Consider the following 22,583-nt stretch of genomic DNA (forward strand, 5'->3'; position numbering starts at 1 on the left):
AATTTAAACGAACAAGAGACACCCCCCCCCCCTTTTTTTTTTTTTCTTTTACTTTTTTTGTGCAAAAAGAGAAAAAAATGTCATATGAGACGTCTAATCGCGCCAAAAAACAATTTCAATCGAGCTATTGGTCGAAATTTCATTATTTTTCAGTATGCCTCCACTCACCCTGCCCCCTCCCCCCCCCCCCTCCCTACTCCCCTTCCTCCTACGCCCCTCCTCTTGACTCTTCTAACTTTTCTCTGCCATTTTTCAATGAAGATATAACACACGATAGGGGGGGGGGGGGGGTAATGAGATTAGAAAATAGTTTTTAGTTAGGATTTTCAATTAAAATTGTCGTGTTTGGTGTCAGACAGTGTCAGAGCTATCGCCCCTCTCTCTCTCTCTCTCTCTCTCTCTCTCTCTCTCTCTCTCTCTCTCTCTCTCTCTCTCTCTCTCTCAATCTCACAGTATCTCTTTTGCCTGTCTGTCTCTCTGTGTGTTTGTATATATGCATGCATGAAACCTGCTTGTGCGCGTGTGTGAGAGAGAGAGAGAGAGAGAGAGAGAGAGAGAGAGAGAGAGAGACAGACAGACAGACAGACAGAGAGAGAGAGAGAGAGAGAGAGAGAGAGAGAGAGAGAGAGAGAGAGAGAGAGAAGTAAGCACATCCTTTGAACCCTCCCTTCCCCTCCGCCGACCCATCCCAAGTGCTCAATCAATCATCCCACACACCTCTGTGACACCCTTTAGTTAATTAGTGTCGGAGCAGATATAGGGGTGTCTCCCATTGTATGTCTCATCTGAAACCAGACTCTTCTCAGACTCTCGGGTGCACGCGCAGTGCTTACCATTTCAAATCATTTCCTTCCTTAATTTTAAATGTCTTTCTTTACCTAATCAAACGTGACAAAACTAAACAGGAATATTGTATTGAGTATTAAAATAGTCCTTCGGAGCCATCAGGCCAGTGAAGCCAAAGTTTATCCCGGTTTCTTGAGCACGAAATGGACAATGGCAATCGCTTGCTACCCTTTGGATAGAACGCTAGTCTATCGCAAAGCATTTTCCACAAGATCAAACAGACCCAGCTACCCAATCATGCTGGGTGGACAGTGGGGGGAGGTGTCAGAAAAATATCGACTTCACCCGGGATCAATCTCGGGCCATTTGCGTGTTAAGCGGGTGCTCTACCAACTGAGCTATCAGAAACCCCATCGGACTATCGTGTATCATATCCAGCTTTCCGTCATGTCTTTGATATGTACGGATTTGAGATCCAGTGCTATGATCGACAGCGCAGAGTTGAGTTCTTAGAAAAACTTTCCTTTCTCACATTTCTCACCAGACCACAACAACAAGGCAAGAAGAATCATTGATATGCTGCTGTTTGCTTCACTAACGGGCTTTCTTTTCTTTCTCAAATGATTACAAGTCAAAATAAACAACGATATGCTATCCAAGAATATTCCACAAAGGTCTCCGAGTGGTTGGCAAAATTCAATAAAGAGCCGAATGCTTCCTTCCAGACAGCTAGTTGACAAATCAAGGAAATATTTGCAGCCGAGTTATTTCCACTTGAGGGTTATTAGATGGTCTGGGAGATTGGTTTTTAATAACTGCTTGATCGATGAGTGGTCCCGTAAGTCAGCACCAACCTAACTTAACGGCATTCGTAGTCACTTAGTGTAATTTCAATCAAAGAAAACTGCCAAGATTGATAATGCTGACGCATTATGCGTCAAAACATACGTGTTCTTATTTGCAGGTCTGATAGCGGAACGCAATTTTATGAACTTGATTTAACATTGTTGTACTGGACAATATTTCGCGTTGGTTTTATGTTTGTTTTGTTTTTTAAGGGTTTTAAGTCACTTCAAAACATTAAGGGCATATCAGCGCCAGTAAAAAGGAAGAAAATGGGATAGTAAAAAGTTCTAGAATTACAATTAAAGCACACTTCCAGCCAGGGTATCCGGCCAGGACCAGGACAAAACCAAGTAATCTCATTCCGAGACAAAGACAGAAAGCAAATTGGAAAATAGACAATGTAGGGGGATAGAAGACACAGTACGTGCCTCCCTGTCCATTGTGGGAGGTCAGGAACCCCACTCAGACGTTGGTTGTAGCGTATTTCCATTACAACAATGAGCCCATAATAATCTGGATAATCAGATTTGCAAATAGGTTCACCGAAATAATATATGTTTTAAATTATACAATTATACAATGTTTATGACTGTTTTGTAAAGTCAACATCCATACCAATAAACTGGAACTTTTGTGTGTGGGGGGGGGGGGGGGGGGGGGGGCGGGGTTTAATGCACAGCTTGTCCCAAGGCAATTAAGGCCTTGTTTTAACATTGTTATAATGGTTAATCTTTTTCGTTGCTTTTGAGAGAAAGTGAAAACTTCTGGAATCACGAATGGGCATAGAAAAAAGTAGTTCTTCAGAGCCATTAGGCCATTAGAGCCGGAGTTTATTCCGGTTTCTATAGCGTGAAACAGACAATAGCAATTCCTTGCTATCCTTTTGGTAGGACGCTAGTCCAAAGCACATTCCGCCAGATCTAGTAGATCCAGCTACCCCATCATTGCTGTGTGGACAGGGGGGGGGGGGCAGAAAAAAATCTCGACTGCACCCGGGATCGATCTCGGTCCCTTTTTGCGTGTGAAGCGAGTGCTCTACCAACTGAGCTATCGGGGACCCCATGTGCATAAGGTGCGACAATCGTGAAGCGTACGTTGTTGATTGTAGCATCTAGATGAAATGAAGGTCCTACAGTTCATCAAGTTATGGTAGAATCTCTTCCTTTAGTTATCAAAACTACCGTACTCTGGAGAAAACCCATGTTTAAAAATTTGGCCAGAAAACTCGTCCTTCAAATATCGATCGATTTAAATGACCCTCATCTTGGCAAAAACTCTCAAACCTGGAACTGAAGGACAAATTCGGGAAGTCCCATGCTTGAGAGTTTTGCCAAGATGAGAGTCATTTAAATCGATCGATATTTGAAGGACGAGTTTTCTGGCCGAATTTTTAAATAATATGGTCTTTTTCCAGAGTCCGGCAGTGATGAAATGATTGCTAAGTCCTTTGGACTGACCAGTAAACGTCCACCATCCCCCCCCCCTCCCCTCATCCCCTCCCCATCGATCGGGACTGAGCCAGACTTTAGACGGACTTTCAATCAGACGACACCAAAGCCGAGATTCCATCAGCAACTCATTTCCATGATGACCGTAGTATGATAAAGAAACAATAAACCAATGATGGGGAGGGAGGGGAGTGGAGATCGTGTGCGACAATGCCCTGAGTAATAATAATAATAATAATATAATAATAATAATAATAATAATAATAATAATAATAATAATAATAATAATAATAATAATAACAATAATAATAATAATAATAATAATAATAATAATAATAATAATAACAATAATATAATAATAATAATAATAATAATAATAATAATAATAATATAATAATAATAATAATAATAATAATAATAATAATAATAATAATAATAATAATAATAATAATATAATAATAATAATAATATAATAATAATAATAATAATAATAATATATCAGATTAAATATTGCATCCATTCATTCATTCTTTTTCTTGAGAGAAAAAAGACTTAGGAAGTCTTGGGAGGGGGGGGGGGGGCACTATAAGGTCTCATAATGACACCTATGAAAAGGAATATGATCAAACAGTGGTCGTGACAATAGCTAAAAAGTTAGCGTCCAAGGAAAAGTAGTATTAAACAGATCGTCAAGAGCGATATTGTCATATTATTTCGCTAATCTAGTCTAACATCTCTCACATTTCCCATCCAGACGCTTGCACGGGATCCAAGACAGGGGGGTCACACTTAAATTGTTAAAATAATATTATATGATGACTAATAACACACAAGAGAGATGATTTGTCACATTACAAACATACCATCTCAACGAACAAAAAAAGGAAAAAAAGTTTATTAAAAGATGATGATGATGATGATGATGATGATGATGATGATGATGATGATGATGATGATGATCCCCAGTCTCATGACACCAATGAAAAGGAGTATGATGAAACAGTGATCATGACAGTAGCTAAAAAATAATGTATATGATTGACTAACAACAGTGCAGTGCAGCGCGGCACCTTGAGCTAGGGCGAGGTTACTTGCTCAAGGCCACACAGCCCAGCCCCTGGGGGGGGGGGGGGGGTGATCGAACTCGGTACAAAAAATAGAATAAAAGTAAAGAGCTATAAAATCTAGTTTCCTCAGACAGAAAAGAGACCCAACCAGAGCCAGGACAAAAACCAATTCATTTAATATAAGTATAGGACAAAGTAAACGTACATTAGATAAAAGAGACAGTTGGTGCGAATCGAGGGGAGATCAAGGTCATGGCACTCATTTTTTGCCCCATAAAAACTAAAAACCAACGCTTCACTGGGCACTTCTCAAATATCGGTTATTCAAAAGGAATTTGACGTAAACCAATTCACACGCTATTAAATGAATACGTTGACGTAACAGCAGTTTATTCTTTAATGGTAGCACGTCTGGTCGGTAATCAGAAGTCTGAGGTTCGATCCCCAGTCGAGGATGACGGAGACGGGATTTTTTGAGATGGTTTATTTTCTTGTATTTTTCTTTCTTCTTTGTCTGGCACCTTTCGTAGACACTTTGTTCAGATCTTTATCTTACACCGGTGCCTGCTCCTTAATTTCTTAATTTGATATCCTCTCAATTTTAGTAACAGCATTACAATTTACGAAAAGAAAAAACTCCACATCCCAACAATGTATATATCTCTATCCTGGTTCCGACCCGGTCAATATTTACTGTTCTTACAATCAAATTACTTATCTGGGAACGAGACTAGCCTCTATTCTATCTTCACCAATCTATCGAGCAAAACCTAATTTATAATTTTAATGAAACTGTCCCTGTAGAACTCTTCACAAGACGTGACCTGCCTTGATAGAGCTGAAGGTATCCCGGTATCTCGCACAACCTACGTATACGTATATACAGGCCTGACATCCGAATCCACTTATGGGCCTTTAAAACATTGTTGTAATGGACAATATTTTGCGTCATTTTTTAAGATTCCCATTACAACAATGAGCCCATCATGAATTCGGTTACCAGACCTGCAAATAAGTGCAGCTATGTGGTCTAGTGGTATGACACTCGCTTTCGGATCGGAAGGTCCTGGATTCGAGCCTCGCTCGGCGCATAGTTGAGTCCTTGGAGAAGGCTCTTTACTCACATTCTCTCACCGTACTCAAGCGTAAAATGAGTACCTGACCGTTAACAGCGTTGTCTCTATTCTAAAAAAAATTGTAATATCGCCTAAAAAGGCGTCATGCCCCGTCCTACATGTTAAATGTTGCTGTTGGTAAGGGGTCCCTTGTAAAGCACTTTGAGCACGTTTAGTGGATATTGCTCTATATAAAAGCTCAATTTTTTTAAAGTGCACGTCGCCTACTTTTTCTATTCAACTCACAATTCCATTACATGAAGAGTGACTACAATACAAATTCCAGTACTACTGCACCTGAAAAATGTACGCGAATTTAAATTTTTAACCAGAATACTCGCCCTTCAAATATCGATCGATTGAAATGGCCCTCATCTTATTTTTTTTAAAAAGGAAAAAACTCAAACCTGGGACTTGCAAAATCCCAGGTTTGAGAATGTTTAATTAATTTTATCGATCGATATTTGAAGGACGAGTTTTCTGACCAAAATGTTAAATAAGTGGAAGGGGGGGGGGATTCTTCAAAGCACACAGCAGTATTGCTTGTCGGAATTGTCTATTTGTTGTTGTCATGGTTACACTCACTTAACACCGTATTACCCCTATAACTAATTATAATAAATAGGTCTAAATTGCTTGCAAAGGTAAATAAATGTACATGTGAGTGGAAGTTAATATGTTTGCTAAGATGAGGGTTGTTTTAATTTATTGAGATTTGAAGGATGCATTTTCTGGCCAAAATTATAAATACGACATGTTTTTTTTCTTGATTTTGTTTGTTTGGTTTGTTTTCTGTTGTTGATTTCTTTTTTGTTCTGTTTTTGTTTTTGTTTTTTTTTTTTTGTTTTATGTTTTTTTGTCTTGTTTTTTGTTTCTTTTTTTGTGGGGGGGGGGTGGTTGTTTTTTTTTTTTTTTTTTTGTATGTTGTTGTTTTATTTTTGTTTGCTTGTTTGTTTGTTTGTTTTTATCAGAATAAGGCAGTGTTGATAGTCTGAATTGTCTTTTTGCAATCAGGGCAAACCTTCATGGCAAAGCTCTCAACATACAGAAATTTTCCATTATAAATAATTGTTATAATAGACCCTACTTGCGTTATGCTAAAAGTCTTACAAATGTCCGTGTGGGTGGACGTTAATATTGCAATAAGCATAACGTCGACTAACTGTCATTATTGACCAGTTAACTGTCGTACTCTAATAAGACAAGTATTTCAAAAAATTGGACAGAAAACCCCGCGAAGCCCCATGCCATGTCTGAGAGTTATATTGCCAGGGTGAGGGTCATTTTAATCGATCGATATTTCAATTTAAGGGAAGAGTTTTGTGGCCAAATTTTTAAAGACCTGTTTTTCCAGAGTACGACTGTTAACGGGTAGAACAGAATAATATGTACACAACGTTCCCAATATTCACAACTCCTCTGGGAATCCCTAAAAGGAAAAATCATTATGTGGCCCTTCCAATTCTCTCTCATGGTACCACTGCTAAGATCTGCGCATGCGCATGATGGAAGCCAAGAGATCGGAAGATGGACATCGTCACATCAAATGAGATGGATAGTCAATATGGATCTGTCTAGGTGGATATAAAAGGGCGCTTAAGTTGGCATAAGAACTGGTAAGAAGAGTGGTAGAATTAATGGGGATGATAGATATATAGATGGAAGAATGGAAGGATGGATGGATAGATGGATAGATGAATGGATGGATAGATAGATAGACAGATTGATAGATAGATAGATAGATAGATAGATAGATAGATAGATAGATAGATAGATAGATAGATAGATAGATAGATAGATAGATAGACTGGTAAGTAGATGGGTAGAAAGACAGAAGACACACAGACAGACAGACAGACAGATAGATAGATAGATAGATAGATAGATAGATAGATAGATAGATAGAAAGATAGATAGATAGATAGATAGAAAGATAGAAAGATAGATAGATTGACTGGTAAGTAGATAGGTAGAAATACAGAAGACATACAGACAGAAAGACAGATAGATAAATAGATAGATAGATAGATAGATAGATAGATAGATAGATAGATAGATAGATAGATAGATAGAGTAGTAATAGTATACAGATAGATAGATAGATAGATAGATAGATAGATAGATAGATAGATAGATAGATAGATAGGATAAGATAGATGAGACTTTAAATAGGTGGATAATAATGGAAAGAACATAAAATGGAGGGAATGAAAAACTGTATGTGTGTGTGGACGAAAGTGTGTGTTAGTGTTTGTTTGTGCATGTATTTGTGTGAGTGTTTGTGTTTGTGTATATGTGTGTGCGTGTGTGTGGGTGGGTGTGTGTGTGCTCGTGCATGCGCAAGTGAGTGAGCAAGTGAGTTAAGGGAGATCAGAGAAGACGGAAATAGAAAAGAGAATCCATAATACATACTTAAGGAAAGCAAGAGGCAAAGTAGAAATTGTAGAGACAGGCAGAGAAAAGGAGAGAAGGGAGGTGGTGAATAAGACAGAAATCAGTAAAAGAGGGAGAAACATACAGAGGTGAAAGCGTGTAGAGCATACGTATGTGGAAGTTTGTGATGAACTGAGATAAAAGATGCAGAAAGAGTGAGAGAACGCAAACGCGAGAGGAAGAGCAGGTGATAATATAAAAGAGTCGAAAAAGGGAAAAGTGAGAGAAAGTGGGGAGGGAGAAAAATGTGAAGAAGTGAGAAAGAGAGACAGAAAAGGTGAAGTAAAAGAAAGAAATATATATATTATTTTAATATTTACCACAATGTTTGAGTCAGTCTACATCGATGTTTCAGGCCTAATCAGCCATCGTCAGGACTGTGTTACATGAGTTTGGTTTGTTGACTGTTGTTGTTTGTTGAAGTGGTTCCGGTTTGTAGTTGATTAATAAGAACTTCCGGCGATGTGGACATGTATTGTACATCTCATTTTTCGTGTCGAGTGTGGCTTCATGAGGGTGTTTGATTATAGTATATTTCTCTTCCAGGCATAAGTTACATTGTTTTGATGTTGGTGTGTATCCTGTTGCTTTAGATAAAATTTTCCATGAAATGCTGTGGTCTAGTTTGTTGTCTTTTAATTTCCAAATATGTTCGCTGAGTTTTGTGGGAGTTGTTTTGTTAGTGTTTCTTAATGTTGAGGTGTGGAGGTTGTATCTTGTTTTGAAATTATTTTCCGTTAGTCCTACATATTTTTCTTGCTTGTTTGTTTTAGTTTCGGTGACTGTGGCTTGGTAAATAAAACTTGATTCTAAACATTGTTTGTTTAGCGGGCAATGTTCCTTATTTCTGCAGAGAGAGAGAGAGAGAGAAAGAGAGAGAGAGAGAGAGAGAGAGAGAGAGAGAGAGAGAGAGATCTCCATCAATGAACTGCTTCTGAGTTTTAGATGGATCATTTCCATTTCCTGCAGTAGACATAAATCCGCCGTTCGATAAATCGCCCATTGAAACATTGCCATCGATCCGAAAACAATTGAACGCGACACTATAGATATTAGATTGTGTAGACATCCGCTAGCTTTGCTGACAAATAAACAAACTCTCAAATTGACGGGAAACATTAGGTGGGGTGTGTGTGTGGGGGGGGGGGGGAGGGTGTTGTGGAGGAGGTAGAGGATTCAGGGAAATATGAGGAAGGACAGAAATTGTGTGTGTGGGGGGGGGGGGGGGGGGTGGTCAAAACGTCAGAGGGAGAAAGCATTACTTATAATCACAACAATGATGACGACGATAATAATACTAATAATGATGAAGATACTGCTGCTGCTGCTGATGATGATGATGATGATGATGATGATGATGATGAATAACAATAAATATAATAATAATAACATCAACATAATTAATAATAATAATAAATAATAATAATAATAATAATAATAATAATAATAATAATAATAATAATAATAATAATAATAATAATAATAATAATAATAATAATAATAATAATAATATATTATAATAATAATAATAATAATAAATCAAACATAATAATAATAATAATAATAATAATAATCTATCATCATCATCATCATCATCATCATCATCATCATCATCATCATCATCATCATCATTCATTATTATTTTATTATTATTATTATTATTATTATTATTATTATTATTTTATTATTATTATTATTATTATTATTATTATTAATTATTATTATTATCATTATTATTATTATATATGAAATAAGAGTGGGTGGATGAGAGGGATAACCTGAGAGTGGCGGGGTGGGGGTGGGGGGGGGGGGAGTAGAGAGAAGGATAATAGAATTAGAAAGGAGAAAAATAAAACCCTCTGTACTGTACGTGCCGCCGGGGTCTTGATGGCCAGAGTTGCCCTTCTAAATAATCTAGTTGATCAGATTATCTCGTCAATGATTCCTTAGTGTACCAATCCCTTGAGAGAAGTCTGAGCCCCGATCAATGAAGGCAATGGGCCACTGAACTTGGATCACGAGATTCATGATGATGGATGGTGGTAATGAGACAATATTATACAACCATCAAAACGTTAAAGCATTACATGGAATGAAGTGAGTAGAACTGTACCGGAAATAAAAGTTTTGCGGCGACGGGGGTTCGAACCCACAACCCTACTGTCACGACAACTCCGCTTGACCGCGAGACAATATGAAGGCAATGGCTACTTGGATCACGAGATTCATGATGATGGATGGTGGTAATGATAATAATATTAAACAACCACCAAAACGTTAAAACATTACATGGAATCAAGTGAGTAGTATTGCTCAGACGTAACTTGATAGTTAAAATTGTATGTACAGATAGTGTGCGCTTGGTTAAGAAGCTCACAAACATTGCCATCCGGAAGTATAACGGACCAACTCACAAAACGATGTGCATCTAACCTTGAACGTTTATAATCGATACTGTTTAGTGAGAATTACTCATAAATTATGGATGGCAAAAAAAAAAATAACAAAGACCTGAGTGACGTCAACTTCGTTTTATCTTTTTCTAGCTAGATCAACACTTGGGGAGTGACAAACTTTGCTGGAGATGCAACGAAAGATAATCTTGTTTTAAACAACTTACAATAATTGTATCTTTCTAAAACTAGAGCCTTTGGCCTTTGAGCGGCTATGTGGTCTCGTGGTATGACACTCGCTTTCGAATCGGAAAGCCCTGGGTTCGAGCCTCGCTCGGCGCATAGTTAAGTCCTTGGAAAAGACTCTTTACTTACATTCTCTCACCTTACTCAGGTGTAGAATGAGTACCCGGCTGTCAACAGCCAAAAAAAATTTGTAATATCTCCTAACATGTCTCGTTTTACATTTTACATGTTGCTATTGGTCAGTTACTCTTAGTAAACCTCTTTGAGCACGTATAGTGGATATAAAAGCTCAAGGTTTTTGGAATAATTTTTTAACTCCTGAAGTCTCAAACGTTGTCATTCTAACCATTTTTACTATAAATTCGATTACAGGAACTGTTTTTCACTCCGCCCTAATACCGTTTCAAGATGGTGAATCACAATTAATCAACTTCTATATTTGGACAGTTCTGCCACTAGGCCTAGGCTAAATCGATCACGTTTTAAGCCACATATCCGTGGCTGGGAGATTACAAGAAGAAAAGAAAATATCATGTTCTTTAAGAAATCAATTAATCAAGGAACTGGCAAAGATGATTAAAATTTGTAATAAATTGTTGTTTGGACAACAGCCTATTTAATTAACGCATTTTTAAAAAATTATTGGGGGGAGGGGGGTGGGTTATGGGTATTTCTTTTGTTTCGCTTCGTTTTGTTATGTTTGGTTTGGTATTGTTTTGTTTCGTTTTTGATTTGTTTGTTTGTTTCTTTGCTTGCTTGCTTTGTTGGGTTTTTTGTTTTGTTTTGTTTTGGGTTTGTTTTTTTTGGGGGGGGGGAGTTTTGGGGGGTCTTTTTGGGTTTGTTTGTTGTTTTGTTTTTGTTTTTTTGTTGTTTTTTTTTGTTGTTGTTATTGTTTTTGATGTTGTTTTTTGTTTTGCTTTTTTTTCTGGGAGGGAAGTTGTTGCTTTGTTTTTTTGGGGGCATTTTGCTTGTTTTTGTATTTGTTTTTATATCATTATCATTTTGGGTTCTCTTGTTGTACGAGGACATTTTTATTGAGTTTCAATAGTTAGTCGCTATCCCTTTTTATTTTGGTCTATTCCGCACAAATGTATTTACGACTGACCAGGTTCCTATTTCGAACTGACAAATTATTTTCATGCATGGATATTCACCCTGCTGAAACCGGTAGAAAGACCGGCTCCATGGGCCTAGTGGCTCGAAATGTAAAGAAGTATCCTATATGACCCCAAATGGCGCTTGCCGCTATTGTTTAAAAAGCTAAATTAAATTCCAAGATTGAATAATGGAGTCACAACCAGGCTGTGATATAAACACTTAACCGGTCACCCCCCCCCCCCCCCCCTGTCATTTCAACCCGAAAAGGCAATATTTCTTCAGCCAGGAAAGATCGCAGGACCTGTCATCTCCCATTCACAATAATATACGATTCTTAGAAACTTGCCTTTTGAAATTCCGGACGTGTTCCCAACAACTGCACGAGCTTGCGAGTGCGCGTTGAGAACAAAGTTCGAATTCCAAAACGCAAGATGTAAGAAATCTTTTATTCTACCCCTCAATCGATTCATATTTCGTCATCTTTGAATAAAAGATGTCCTCAAAAACATTTAAATGATACTTCTTTCTAAAGAATCTGATTTTTTGTGAAATTTACGCTTGATAATCCGACGTCACAAATTATTATTGTCAACATGATATCATTACGCGTTCTCGTATTTAGGGAGAGGAGTGGAACAATTACAGATGTCTTCCACGGGATCGATCAACGTTCCTGTCTTCGTTCGGACTCCCAGAATTCCATATTTATTGTTGTCACCAGCCAGTCCATGACAGTGGGGTTGCCCTGACTGCTTTCTTTTGGAAATGCATTAGAATATATAAGACACTCATTCCATATTATATGGACAAAGATATGAAATCGTCCATTGTAAAGCGGTCAGTGTTTTAATTGGGGTAGGGGGGGGGGCGGTTGTGGTATCTATGTGGAGGGTTGTTTGTTTTAGTTTTGTTTGTCTGGGGTTTTTTGGGGGGTTGTTTTTGTTCGTTTGTTTTGTTGTTGTTTTTTGTTTTGTTTTATTTTTTTTGTTTTTTTTTTTTTTTCGGGGGGGGGGGGGGTGTATTTTTACAGTTTGTATTTTTTAAAATTTGCCTTACCAACGCCATCCTTTCATCTCTCATAATTTGTCTTTAGTCTTTCATTCACCGTGTCTTGTTCACAAGGAGAAACCCGAAACGTCCACACCATCTTCCTCCGTAAACTAAATCAAATAAAAAGCTTCCATTCTACCACTGTTATTTACTTATTTATTTATTTATTTGAGTTTCAAGGGGCAAATTTGTTTGTATTACTATCCCATGCAAAGCTCGACCCTCTCCACTATGCATTCGTCCATCGCCTCCTTCGGGTTTTTGAGATTATCGATTTTCATCTTTAAAATAAGGATGTTGTTTAAAAAGTCACATTCTGTTCCCAAAACAAATATTTACCCTAGAGGAATGAGATCCCTGTTTCTGGCCCATTAATTGGCTCAGAATACTGCCGCTATACAAAAGCAGAATAACTATCAATTTTGTTGGGGGGGGGGGGGGGGTTTCTGCGTGGTGTCTTTAAAAATCCACAAAAATAATTTCCGTCTACTGCTGAATTGAATTTGATATTACGTATTGCGAAATAAAAATCGTTAAGCCGTATGATTAAATGAATTGGCAATGCCAGTCCGTTTGTTGTACGTTGGTCTTTTGAAGTTACATGACGATTTTAACTCACTCAATCTTAGATATTTTTACTACTTTTCAAAATTGGAAAAAAAAAACAAAAATGAGCGTGTACATAGATAGTTTTATTCAACTATCATTAACATTAGCTTTGATACTATGCCTATAATTTGTCTCATAAAAATGTAATAAATAGGCATGGGGTAAATTATGTAACCAAGGTAAACTACGGATATAGTCGGTTAGTGTTGAGTGAGATAATAGAAGGAGGAATAACAGATGATGAACGCATAGAGGGAGTTGATGGACCATAATATGGACAAGGTTCATTGGTAGTTTCTTTCAATATAACAAAGGATTGAAAGAATAGTTTAAACAAAAGCTCAGCGCATAGTTGAGTCCTTGGAACGTGCTCTTTACAATCTCTCGCCGTACTCGGGTGAAAAATGAATACTTGGCCGTAACGGGTTGTTTCTATCGAAAAGAATTATAATATCGCCTAACAGGCGTCGTCATGTCTCGTTCCACATACTACAAGTTACTATTAGTCGGGGACCCTTTGTAGAGCGTTTTGAGCCGGTTTAGTGGATATTGCTCTATATGAAGGCTCAAGTTTTGTTTTGTTTTGATTTGCTTTGGTTTTGTTTGTTTGTTTGTTTTTTCGTTGTTGTTTTTGTTTTTTGTTTTGTTTTTGTTTGTTTTGTTGTTTTCTTTTCTTTTTGTTTTTTTTTGGGGGGGGGGGGGGTATGGGTTTTTTGGGGGTTTCTTCGTCTTTTATTTATTTATTTTTTAGATTCCAGTGACAATATTTCACGGTGAAGCACCCTAACTGATCTCAATCGCGTGTTTGAACTAAAATTGAATGTAAACTTATTGTGGTTGTTTGCACTTACAGCGGAGGAGTAGATACATCGTAGACAATCTCCTGAACTCCTAATAATTGTACGTCAGGCAGAATTCCTCTCTGGTTTTCTGTGCCATCCAATAGTGGATATATTGCTCTGTATAAAAGCTCACGTTTGCAGGATAAATAAATAACTGGCAGTTTTACGTAGGCTTTCACGAAAGGCTTAAACTTCAAAAGAGTGAGAGAGACGGGAAAAGAAAAGAATTTAATCACTTTCGAGTTGTTTATAAACGGTAACATCCAAAAATCGATTGGTATCGGGGTTTTTTAATATTATGTGAAAATAGAAACAAATCTTGCGGATTATGCAATATTATTCCATCTCGCTGCTGGGCAAAGTGCGAGGTACTCGTATTTAGTCCGTTCTCCAGTATCGACCAAGGCAAATCCATATTGAAGTCATACTTTATTCCGGCGTACCTCAGGAAAACTCGTAGTTAAAATTTTGGCCAGAAAACTCGTCCTTCAAATATCTATCGATTACAATGACCCGCATCCTGGCAAAAACTCCCAAACCTGGGACTTCGCGAAGTCCCAGGTTTGAGAGTGTTTTGTCAAGATTAGGGTCATTTTAACTGCTAGATATTTTCTAGCCTAAATTCTAATTACGCGTTTGTTTGTTTATCAGAGTACGGCAATATTACAAAATACTCGCTGGATTCAAGCATGCTCTGGGGAGAAGCCAAAAAGTGTGCAAGTATCCGAGTGTGCCAAAATCCGATGCTCATAAGAGGTAATAATAATGTAATTTTTTTTATATAGCGCCTGCCCCATACAATTATAGCTCTAGGCTCACAATATACACGGCATGCAATATATATCATTTAAAAAAAAAAAAAAAATAACGGCTAATATAGATAAAATTAGGGCACCCAGCTCTAGAGAGTGCTGGAATACAGTGAGTAATATACGATTCTTACACTCTTGGCGTTTGGACTTTCGTACGTGTCCCAACCGAGCTTGCAAGTGCGCGTTGGGAACAAAGTTCGAATTCCAAAACGCAAGAGTGTAAGAAATCATTTATTCTACCCCTCAATCAATTCGATTTTGTCATCTGTGAATAAGAGACAGTCAAAAACACTTAAATAAGATTTCTTTTTAAAGAATCACAGTTTTAGTGAAATTTAACGATTTATAAACTGACGTTACAAACTATTATTGAAAACAGGATATCATTACGCGTTACTATTTAGGGCAGAGGGGTGTAATAACACAACTTCAAAGTTTGGTGAAATCAAAATAAAATAGACTTGCATTCATCTTATTCCTTATTCTCACCAGGTGATTGGAATGCGTAAAGAAAGGGATTGATGAAATGACAAAACAAACGAAAAAAAAAAAAGAAAAAAAACAACAAAAACACCAAGTTTGGACCTTTCAGGATATGCAAGTCCTCGAGGTCCCAGGTTTGAGAGTGTTTTGTCAAGATAAGGGTCATTGTAATTTCTAGGTATTTGAAGGTATTTAATAATGTAATTTTGTCTCTTGAGTCTATTGCAAGGGAAGACTGGAATAACCAGGCGAGGTGACTTGCTCAAGGCCACTCAGCGCAGCGGCGGGTGATCAAACTTTGTACCATTCGGGTACGAATCAAAGACCGTACAGCTTGGGCCGCGCTGCCCCCACAATATAAATCATTTTTTTTTAAATAAATAACGACTAATACAGATAGAATTCTGACACTCAGCTCTAGAGCGTGCTGGAACCCAGCGAGTAATACAACTTGAAAATCTGGTGAAATCAAAATAAAATAGACTTGCATTCATCTTATTCCTTATTCCCACCAGGTGATTGGAATGCCTAAAGAAAGGATGAAATGAAATGACAAAACAAACGGGGGGAAAAAACCCGAAAAGAAAACACCAAGTTTGGACCTTTCAGGATATGAAAGTCGCCTAGGGATTTAAACAATGGGTGAAACGAAGGAAAGCAGTTAAATTAACTAGTGTATTGATTTATTTATCCTCGACTCTATTATTGATCAGTAAGCGTTAAATCAAAATATAAAAAATAACTTGAGATTTTGTATAGCGCAATATCCACTAAACGTGTTCAAAGCACTTTACAAGGGGTCCCTGATCAACAGGCGTGTAATATGTAGAACAAGACATGACGCCTGTTGGGCGATATTAATTTTTTTTTCGGACAGAGACAACGCTGTTAACGACCAGGTACTCATTTTAACACCTGAGTACGGTGAGAGAATGTGAGTATAGAGCATTTTCCAAGGACTCAACTATGCGCCGAGCAAGGCTCGGACCCAGGACCTTCCGATACGAAAGCGAGTGTCATACCACAAGACCACATATAGCCGCACTCGAAAGAGAAAAATAAATGATAACTCCAACTCCTCCTATACCCCCCCCCCCCCCTTTTCCCTTTCCAAAAAATAGCTGTTGCTGCTGCTTCTGTTGTACCTCTTCCTCCTCCTCAACCTCCACCTCCTCTTCCTCCACCTCCTCCTATTCTCCTACTTCCAGTAGTTAAACAAATGGAGGGTAAGTATCCGGGAGGAATGATGGAGTAAACAAAGATAAAACAAGGAGAGAAATAATATAGTTATGTTAAAAAATACAACTCACCCTGTGCGATTTGATGCCATCGATGTTGACGACGAAACCGACCCCACAGGCGTCTGACTCGCGCCTGGGATCGTAGAGGCCCTGAGGCCCTGGAAGGCCCGGGAATGCATACGAGGCCTTGTCGGAATGCACTGCGGGCATGGTTGACGTCTATTGAGTCTTCTTGAGTTGTAAGCAGGTGTCTGGAAGTTTATTCTCGCTTGGTGAATCAAAATATAAACCTGAGAACAAAGTAAACAAACAAAATATATTTTAAACCACATTAATTGGAGGCTTTTGTCGATGATGATAGCGTCAACAGTGAAACCCCGTGAAACCGCCATTTTCATGACCAGAACTTACTTGGGACCGATTGATTCAAAACGCCATCCGAGACTGAAAGTACAGAGGCAAGAAACTTCGAGAGTGACAACAGGGTTTTAACAGAAGACGATGCGTATCTAAGTCAGGCTATGTCAAATCGATAAACATCATCTCATAATATGTTTATTTCATAACATAAATTCAGTGGGGGGGGGGGGTGAATTCTCATTCAACTCTCTTTAAACGACGATGAGAGATTCTGTGGGGGGCTGCTTTAAGCCGACGATAAACTTTGAAGCTTAAGCATACAATCAATACTCAAATGCACTGTTTACCGACCCGACTTGACATTGCATACGCATGGACCTCCTAAGTTTATTGTCTCCTTATTATCATTTTAGTCTCGAATGCCATTATATCGTCATGATTCCATGCATAAAATTGAACATTAACTCTCTCCTTACCAACTTTAGGAAAATCGTCACATTCGTTTCGATTCAATGAGCATTTTTCTTACTCTGATTTCTTCTGTGCATTATAAAATTTGAAGAAAAATATCTTTGCGATAGCTATAAGAATGTAAAGGATATTCACAAATCTCGTCTTTTGAACAAATTGAGTCTAAACATCAATTTTCGGGTTGGGCAAGATAGAGATTTTGAGAAGAATCCTGAAAATAGTCGATAAGGAAAGAGTTAAGCTTTACTAAAGTTCAATCAAAATAAATGCCTTCTTTGAGGAGACTGAGTCTTGTCTCTTAGACTTCAAACAAACATCTTTATTTTGAACATATCTAATTTGACTTTAAACTGAATTTTCTTTATCTTGTTCATTCCGACAAAATATTGGATTGACGCAATAGCAGGTCAAAATAAACGGTATACAAAAATAAGCGACAGAAGAAGTAAATTAATGGTATAATTGTACAATCCAGACTATCCATCAAGATGGTAAAAAGCGAGATTTGCAGCATAATAGGGTTCGATAAAACGGGGTTTCATTGTATGACACAAAAAGCAGCATTCGACTAGCTATATTAATATTATATTATCACATTGTAAAAACGGCCATCGATCTAAAGATACGATGCCAAAAGTGGATTATTTACATTGTAAAGATTACGGTCTATTTTTAAAACGATCGAATCGAGGTTTGAAGTTTACGTGGAGCGAGGTGACATAATAAGTATGGTTGAGTTTGATAAAATCCTTTTTAAGTAATCATTGAAATGTTATAACAGGAGAGCGATTTTGTTAAGAGCTTCAAAAGAGTAAATAAACATGGCCTTGATTAACTATAATATTTATTTATCATTTATTTCTTTCGTTCAATCGTTTTTAACACTTACATAGCCGGAGTTATCTGTCGTGCTCTGAACAAACGCGTATTTAAAAATTTGGCCAGAAAACTCGTCCTTCAAATGCCGGTCCATTTGATAAATTACCCTCATCTTGGCAAAAACTCACAAACCTGGGACTGCGCGAGGTCCCAGGTTTGAGACTTTTTCCAAGATATGGGTCATTTTATCTCGCTCCTCTTTATGTGAAGCGACTGTTCTATCAGCCATACTATGTCATAAAATACATCTAAATTTTCAAAAATGTTAAGAAACGTGAGACTTTGGATTTTTGAATTTAACGCTACCATATATATTTTCATTAATACTATATATCGAATGAAGTTGACGTCAGACGGTTTTTGCTAGTTTTTTGCCATCCACGTTTATGAGTAATTCTCACTTCACAGTTTTATCCTGGGGGGGGGGGGGGGAGGGGGGGTTGAGCTCTACCGTCCCGATGCATATCATCCACAGTGCCTGAATCTCTAATATCCAAGACCAAATATTTGCTCTATACACATTTATGTGTGGGATGATTCAACCATGAACACATTACTATCATTGTATGCGTTTGCAATTTGTTACCCCCCCCACCCCCCCTCCCTTTTCAAAGCGGTATTGTGTTATTTGTTTGTTTTTAAGGGTTTTAAGGCGCTTACATATCAGCGCCAGGAAGAAAGTAAAAAGGAAGAAAATGGGATAGTAAAATGTCCTAGAATTACCATAAAACCACTCAAGACAAAGGTAAGACAAAGGGGAATTGGTTCAAATAGGGAACATGTAGATTCCAAGAGCACACCATCTGTGAACTTAGTTTGAGATCACATAATTGTGTATCATTTTGACACAAGCACAGGTCCCCACTAAGAGGAACACATTCAAAATGTTTACAAATCATAATACATATGAACAACAGTGAGATAATTTACAAGACAAAAAATACCATCTCTCAAAACTTATACATTTGACTGTCTCCCTTCCAGAGAGCATGCGAGTAAAAAACCTTCTTCCAAGGACTGAACAATATTCAGAGCGGGACTCGAACCCAGGACCTTCAGATCTGAAGACGAGTGTCATACCGCAAGACCGCATAAACTGTTGTTCCCCCTCCGCTTAAAATAAATTGATGTGCTGCTTTGTGTTCTTGTGGTATGACACTCGCCTTCGGATTGGAAGGTCCAGGGTTCGAGTCCCACTGTGAGCGGCGCATAGTGTTGAGCCCTTGGAAAAGGCTCTTTACTCACGTTCTTTCACCCTATTCAGGTGTAAAATGAGTACCTGACCCTTAAGCGCTGTCTCTGTCCGAAAAAAAAAGTGATATCGCCTAATAGGCGTCATGCCTCGTCCTACGTGTTAAATGTTTCTGTACGCTATGGATCCATTTTAAAGCGTTTTGAACACATTTAGTGGATATTGCGTTATCTACATAAAAGCTCAAGTTTTTTATGTGTTTTTGTTGGGGGTTTTTGTTTGTTTGTTTTTTTTGAGTGGTTTTTTTTTTTTGTTCGTTTGTTTTGTTTTTTGTTTGTTTGTTTTTTATTTTTGTTTTGTTGTTTGTTTGCTTTTTAATGGAGGGTGTCACCCAGGGACGTTGATAATGTCGTATCAACATAGTTATAATACTTTGTTGTAAGAAACGTAGAGTTAAAATGCCACAGATCTGGGCCTCAGCTCGAATACTGCACTCCAAATGTTAGTTAGCATTTCAAGATACGTTTGCTGCTTTGATTATCTATAATCTGGTGAACATAATAAGTACGTTTCCATGTGACAATCATAACGTTGTCTGAAATAGATGTTACATTTAGAAAGTTCTATTTAAATAGCTGATGAGCCTAATGTTGCAACATGTGTATGCGATATCTAAGCGTTAAAATAATACTAGGTAATTTGACAGATTTGAAAAACTGAATTTCGTCCAAAATAAATAGGGGTGATAATTAGTAGTAGTTTGCTTGTTTGGTTGGTTGGTTTTTGTTCTGTTGTTGTTTTTGTTTTGTTTTGTTTGTTTTTTTTTGTGTTTGTGTTTGTTTTGTTTTGGTTTTTTTTCTGGGGTGGGGGGGGGGGAGGGGGGTTTGTTGGGATTTTTTTGTTGAGTTTTTATTTTGTGTTTCTTTTTTGTTCGTATTTTGGGGGTTTTTTTGGGGGGTTGTTGTTGTTGTTGTGTTTTGTTTTGTTTGTTTTGTTGTTTTTTTTTTTTGTTTTTGGGGGAATTTTTGTTGGGGGTTGTTTGTTTGTTTTTTTTTTTTGGGGGGGGGGGTTGTTTTTTGCAGGTGTCTTTTATCCTAGTTTTCTTTTTGTACTCTTTCATTTTTCTTTCTTTATTCCTGAAGCCTTTTTTTTTCTTTTTCTTTTTTTTTCTTTTTTTTTTTGGGGGGGGGGGGGGGGCAAAGGTAATGACCGCCAAAGCGAATTATTTTCTTATTTTCTAGCCAGGAACAAACACATCAAAAGTCTATTGATCTGGAATATTGGTTTTCAAGCGTGATAATTTATCCTACGCAATATTGTTCAGCGATAAAATCAGAATTTACCGTGGAGGAGGTTATATAACACTTATCTCAGAATTTCTTTGACTCGGGGCATTGCCCCGTAATAACAGTTAAAGGCAGGACTTCTCGAGTCTATTTCAGTTATATTGAATTTGGTGCCAAATTTCTCGTTTGCAAGAGAGGGAGAGGGAGAGAAAGAGAGAGAGAGAGAGAGAGAGAGAGAGGGGGGGGGAGGGAGAGAAAGAGAGACAGACAGAGAGAGAGACAGAGAGAGAGAGAGAGGCGTGGGGGGGGGGGGGGTTGAGGGTGAGTCCCGATAATAATAATAATAATAATATAATAATAATAATAATAATAATAATAATAATAATAATAATAATAATAATAATAATAATAATAATAATAATAATAATAATAATAATAATAATAATATTTTTAAAATGGCATTTATATAGCGCTTTACCCCGTTTTCACAGGCTCTAAGAGCTTTACAGTGATATGTTGTTTTTGTTTTTAAGGGTTTTACGGCGCTTGCAACACATTTAGGTCATATCAGCGTCAGTAAAAATGAAGAAAATTGGATAGTCAAAAGTTCTAGAATTACAATTAAAGCACCCAAGAAAAAGTAAGACAAAGGGGAACTGAGAACAAATAGGGATCAGATGTAGATTCCAAGAGCATACCACCAATGTACTTAGTTTGAAATCACCTACAAGTCTCATCCAGACACAAGCACAAAATCCAACAAAGAGGAACACACTCAAATGCTTACATTATACATTCAAAATAAAAATAATAATACATAACAGAGAGATGATTTACAAGGAAAAAAATATCATCTCCCAAAACAATAACTATGCATTTGACTGTTTCCCTCCCAGCTAGGATTCCGGCCAGTGCCGGGACAAAACCAAGTAATCTCATTCCGAGACAAAGACAGAAAGCATGTTGGAAAACAGACATAAGGGGATAGAAGACACAGTATGTACCTCCCTGCCCGCTATGGGAGGTCAGGATCCCCACCCAGTTACAGTGATATGAAACAAAACATAATACAGTAAGACGAGTGTTGATGGAAAAGTGATACGAATTCAATTTAACAACAAAACATGATAATAGTATTGCAACGTATGACGTAATAAGATAATAATTTAAGCGAGATTTGAACACGAGGGGCAGAAAATTGAAAAGATTGTTCACCTATTTTACGCAAGGTCTTAGGTTAGAGAATGTGATAGCTGGCTGAGTTAGTAGAGCACTCGTTTCACACGACTAAGATCGATCCCGGGAGCAATAAAAAATAAAATTCTGACACCCCTCCCTCCCTGTCCAGACAGCAGTGATTGGGTAGTTAGTTCTGTTATATCTGGAAGGAAGTACTTTGCGATAGACTAGCGTTCTATTCAAAGGATATCAAACAATTGCGGCTATGTAGTCTTGTGTTATGACACTCGCTTTCGGACCGGAAGGTTTGAGCCTCGCTCGGAGGATAGTTGAGAGCTTGGAAAAGGTATTTTACTCACATTCTCTCACCGTACTCAGGAGTAAAATGAGTACCTGATTAACAGCGTTGTCTCCGTCGGAAAAAAAATTGTAATATCGCCTTCCGACCTTCTGTATCAAGACTTAAAACCTAAAAACTACCAAGATTTTTATACAGATAGGACGAACTGAATAATTCTCTGTCGTCGCTCCGTTTATTAGTAAGGTATTTGTGTTTTCATTGTTATTTGTTATTGGCTGAAGAAGGGTTTTGAGTCCGAAACGCTCCGTGTTTGGTATTTTGATCTTTTTGGAGCTTTTATTTTCATTATCGTTTACTACTTTTTACAGTCCACAGCTTCTAGCAGATTTGTAGTCCTTCAGAGTTATTAGGCCGGAACCGGAGTTTATCCCGGTTTCTATAGAGTG

General features: G+C 37.7%; 1 protein-coding gene across 1 annotated transcript in view; it reads right to left on the minus strand.

Moving 5' to 3' along the window:
• Positions 1 to 22,583, minus strand: part of LOC144968052 (uncharacterized) — a 98,252-nt gene that overhangs the window by 60,144 nt on the left and 15,525 nt on the right. Inside the window, exon 2 of the mRNA XM_078906020.1 lies at positions 16,539 to 16,759. Within this exon, the coding sequence (XP_078762146.1) occupies positions 16,539 to 16,679 (141 nt within the window). The 5' untranslated portion in view covers positions 16,680 to 16,759. The remainder of the gene's footprint in view (positions 1 to 16,538; positions 16,760 to 22,583) is intronic.

Source organism: Berghia stephanieae, chromosome 3 (genome assembly GCF_034508935.2).
Source record: "Berghia stephanieae isolate SIO BIC M18660-M18661 chromosome 3, UCSD_Bste_1.3, whole genome shotgun sequence".
Lineage (NCBI taxonomy): Eukaryota > Metazoa > Mollusca > Gastropoda > Nudibranchia > Aeolidiidae > Berghia > Berghia stephanieae.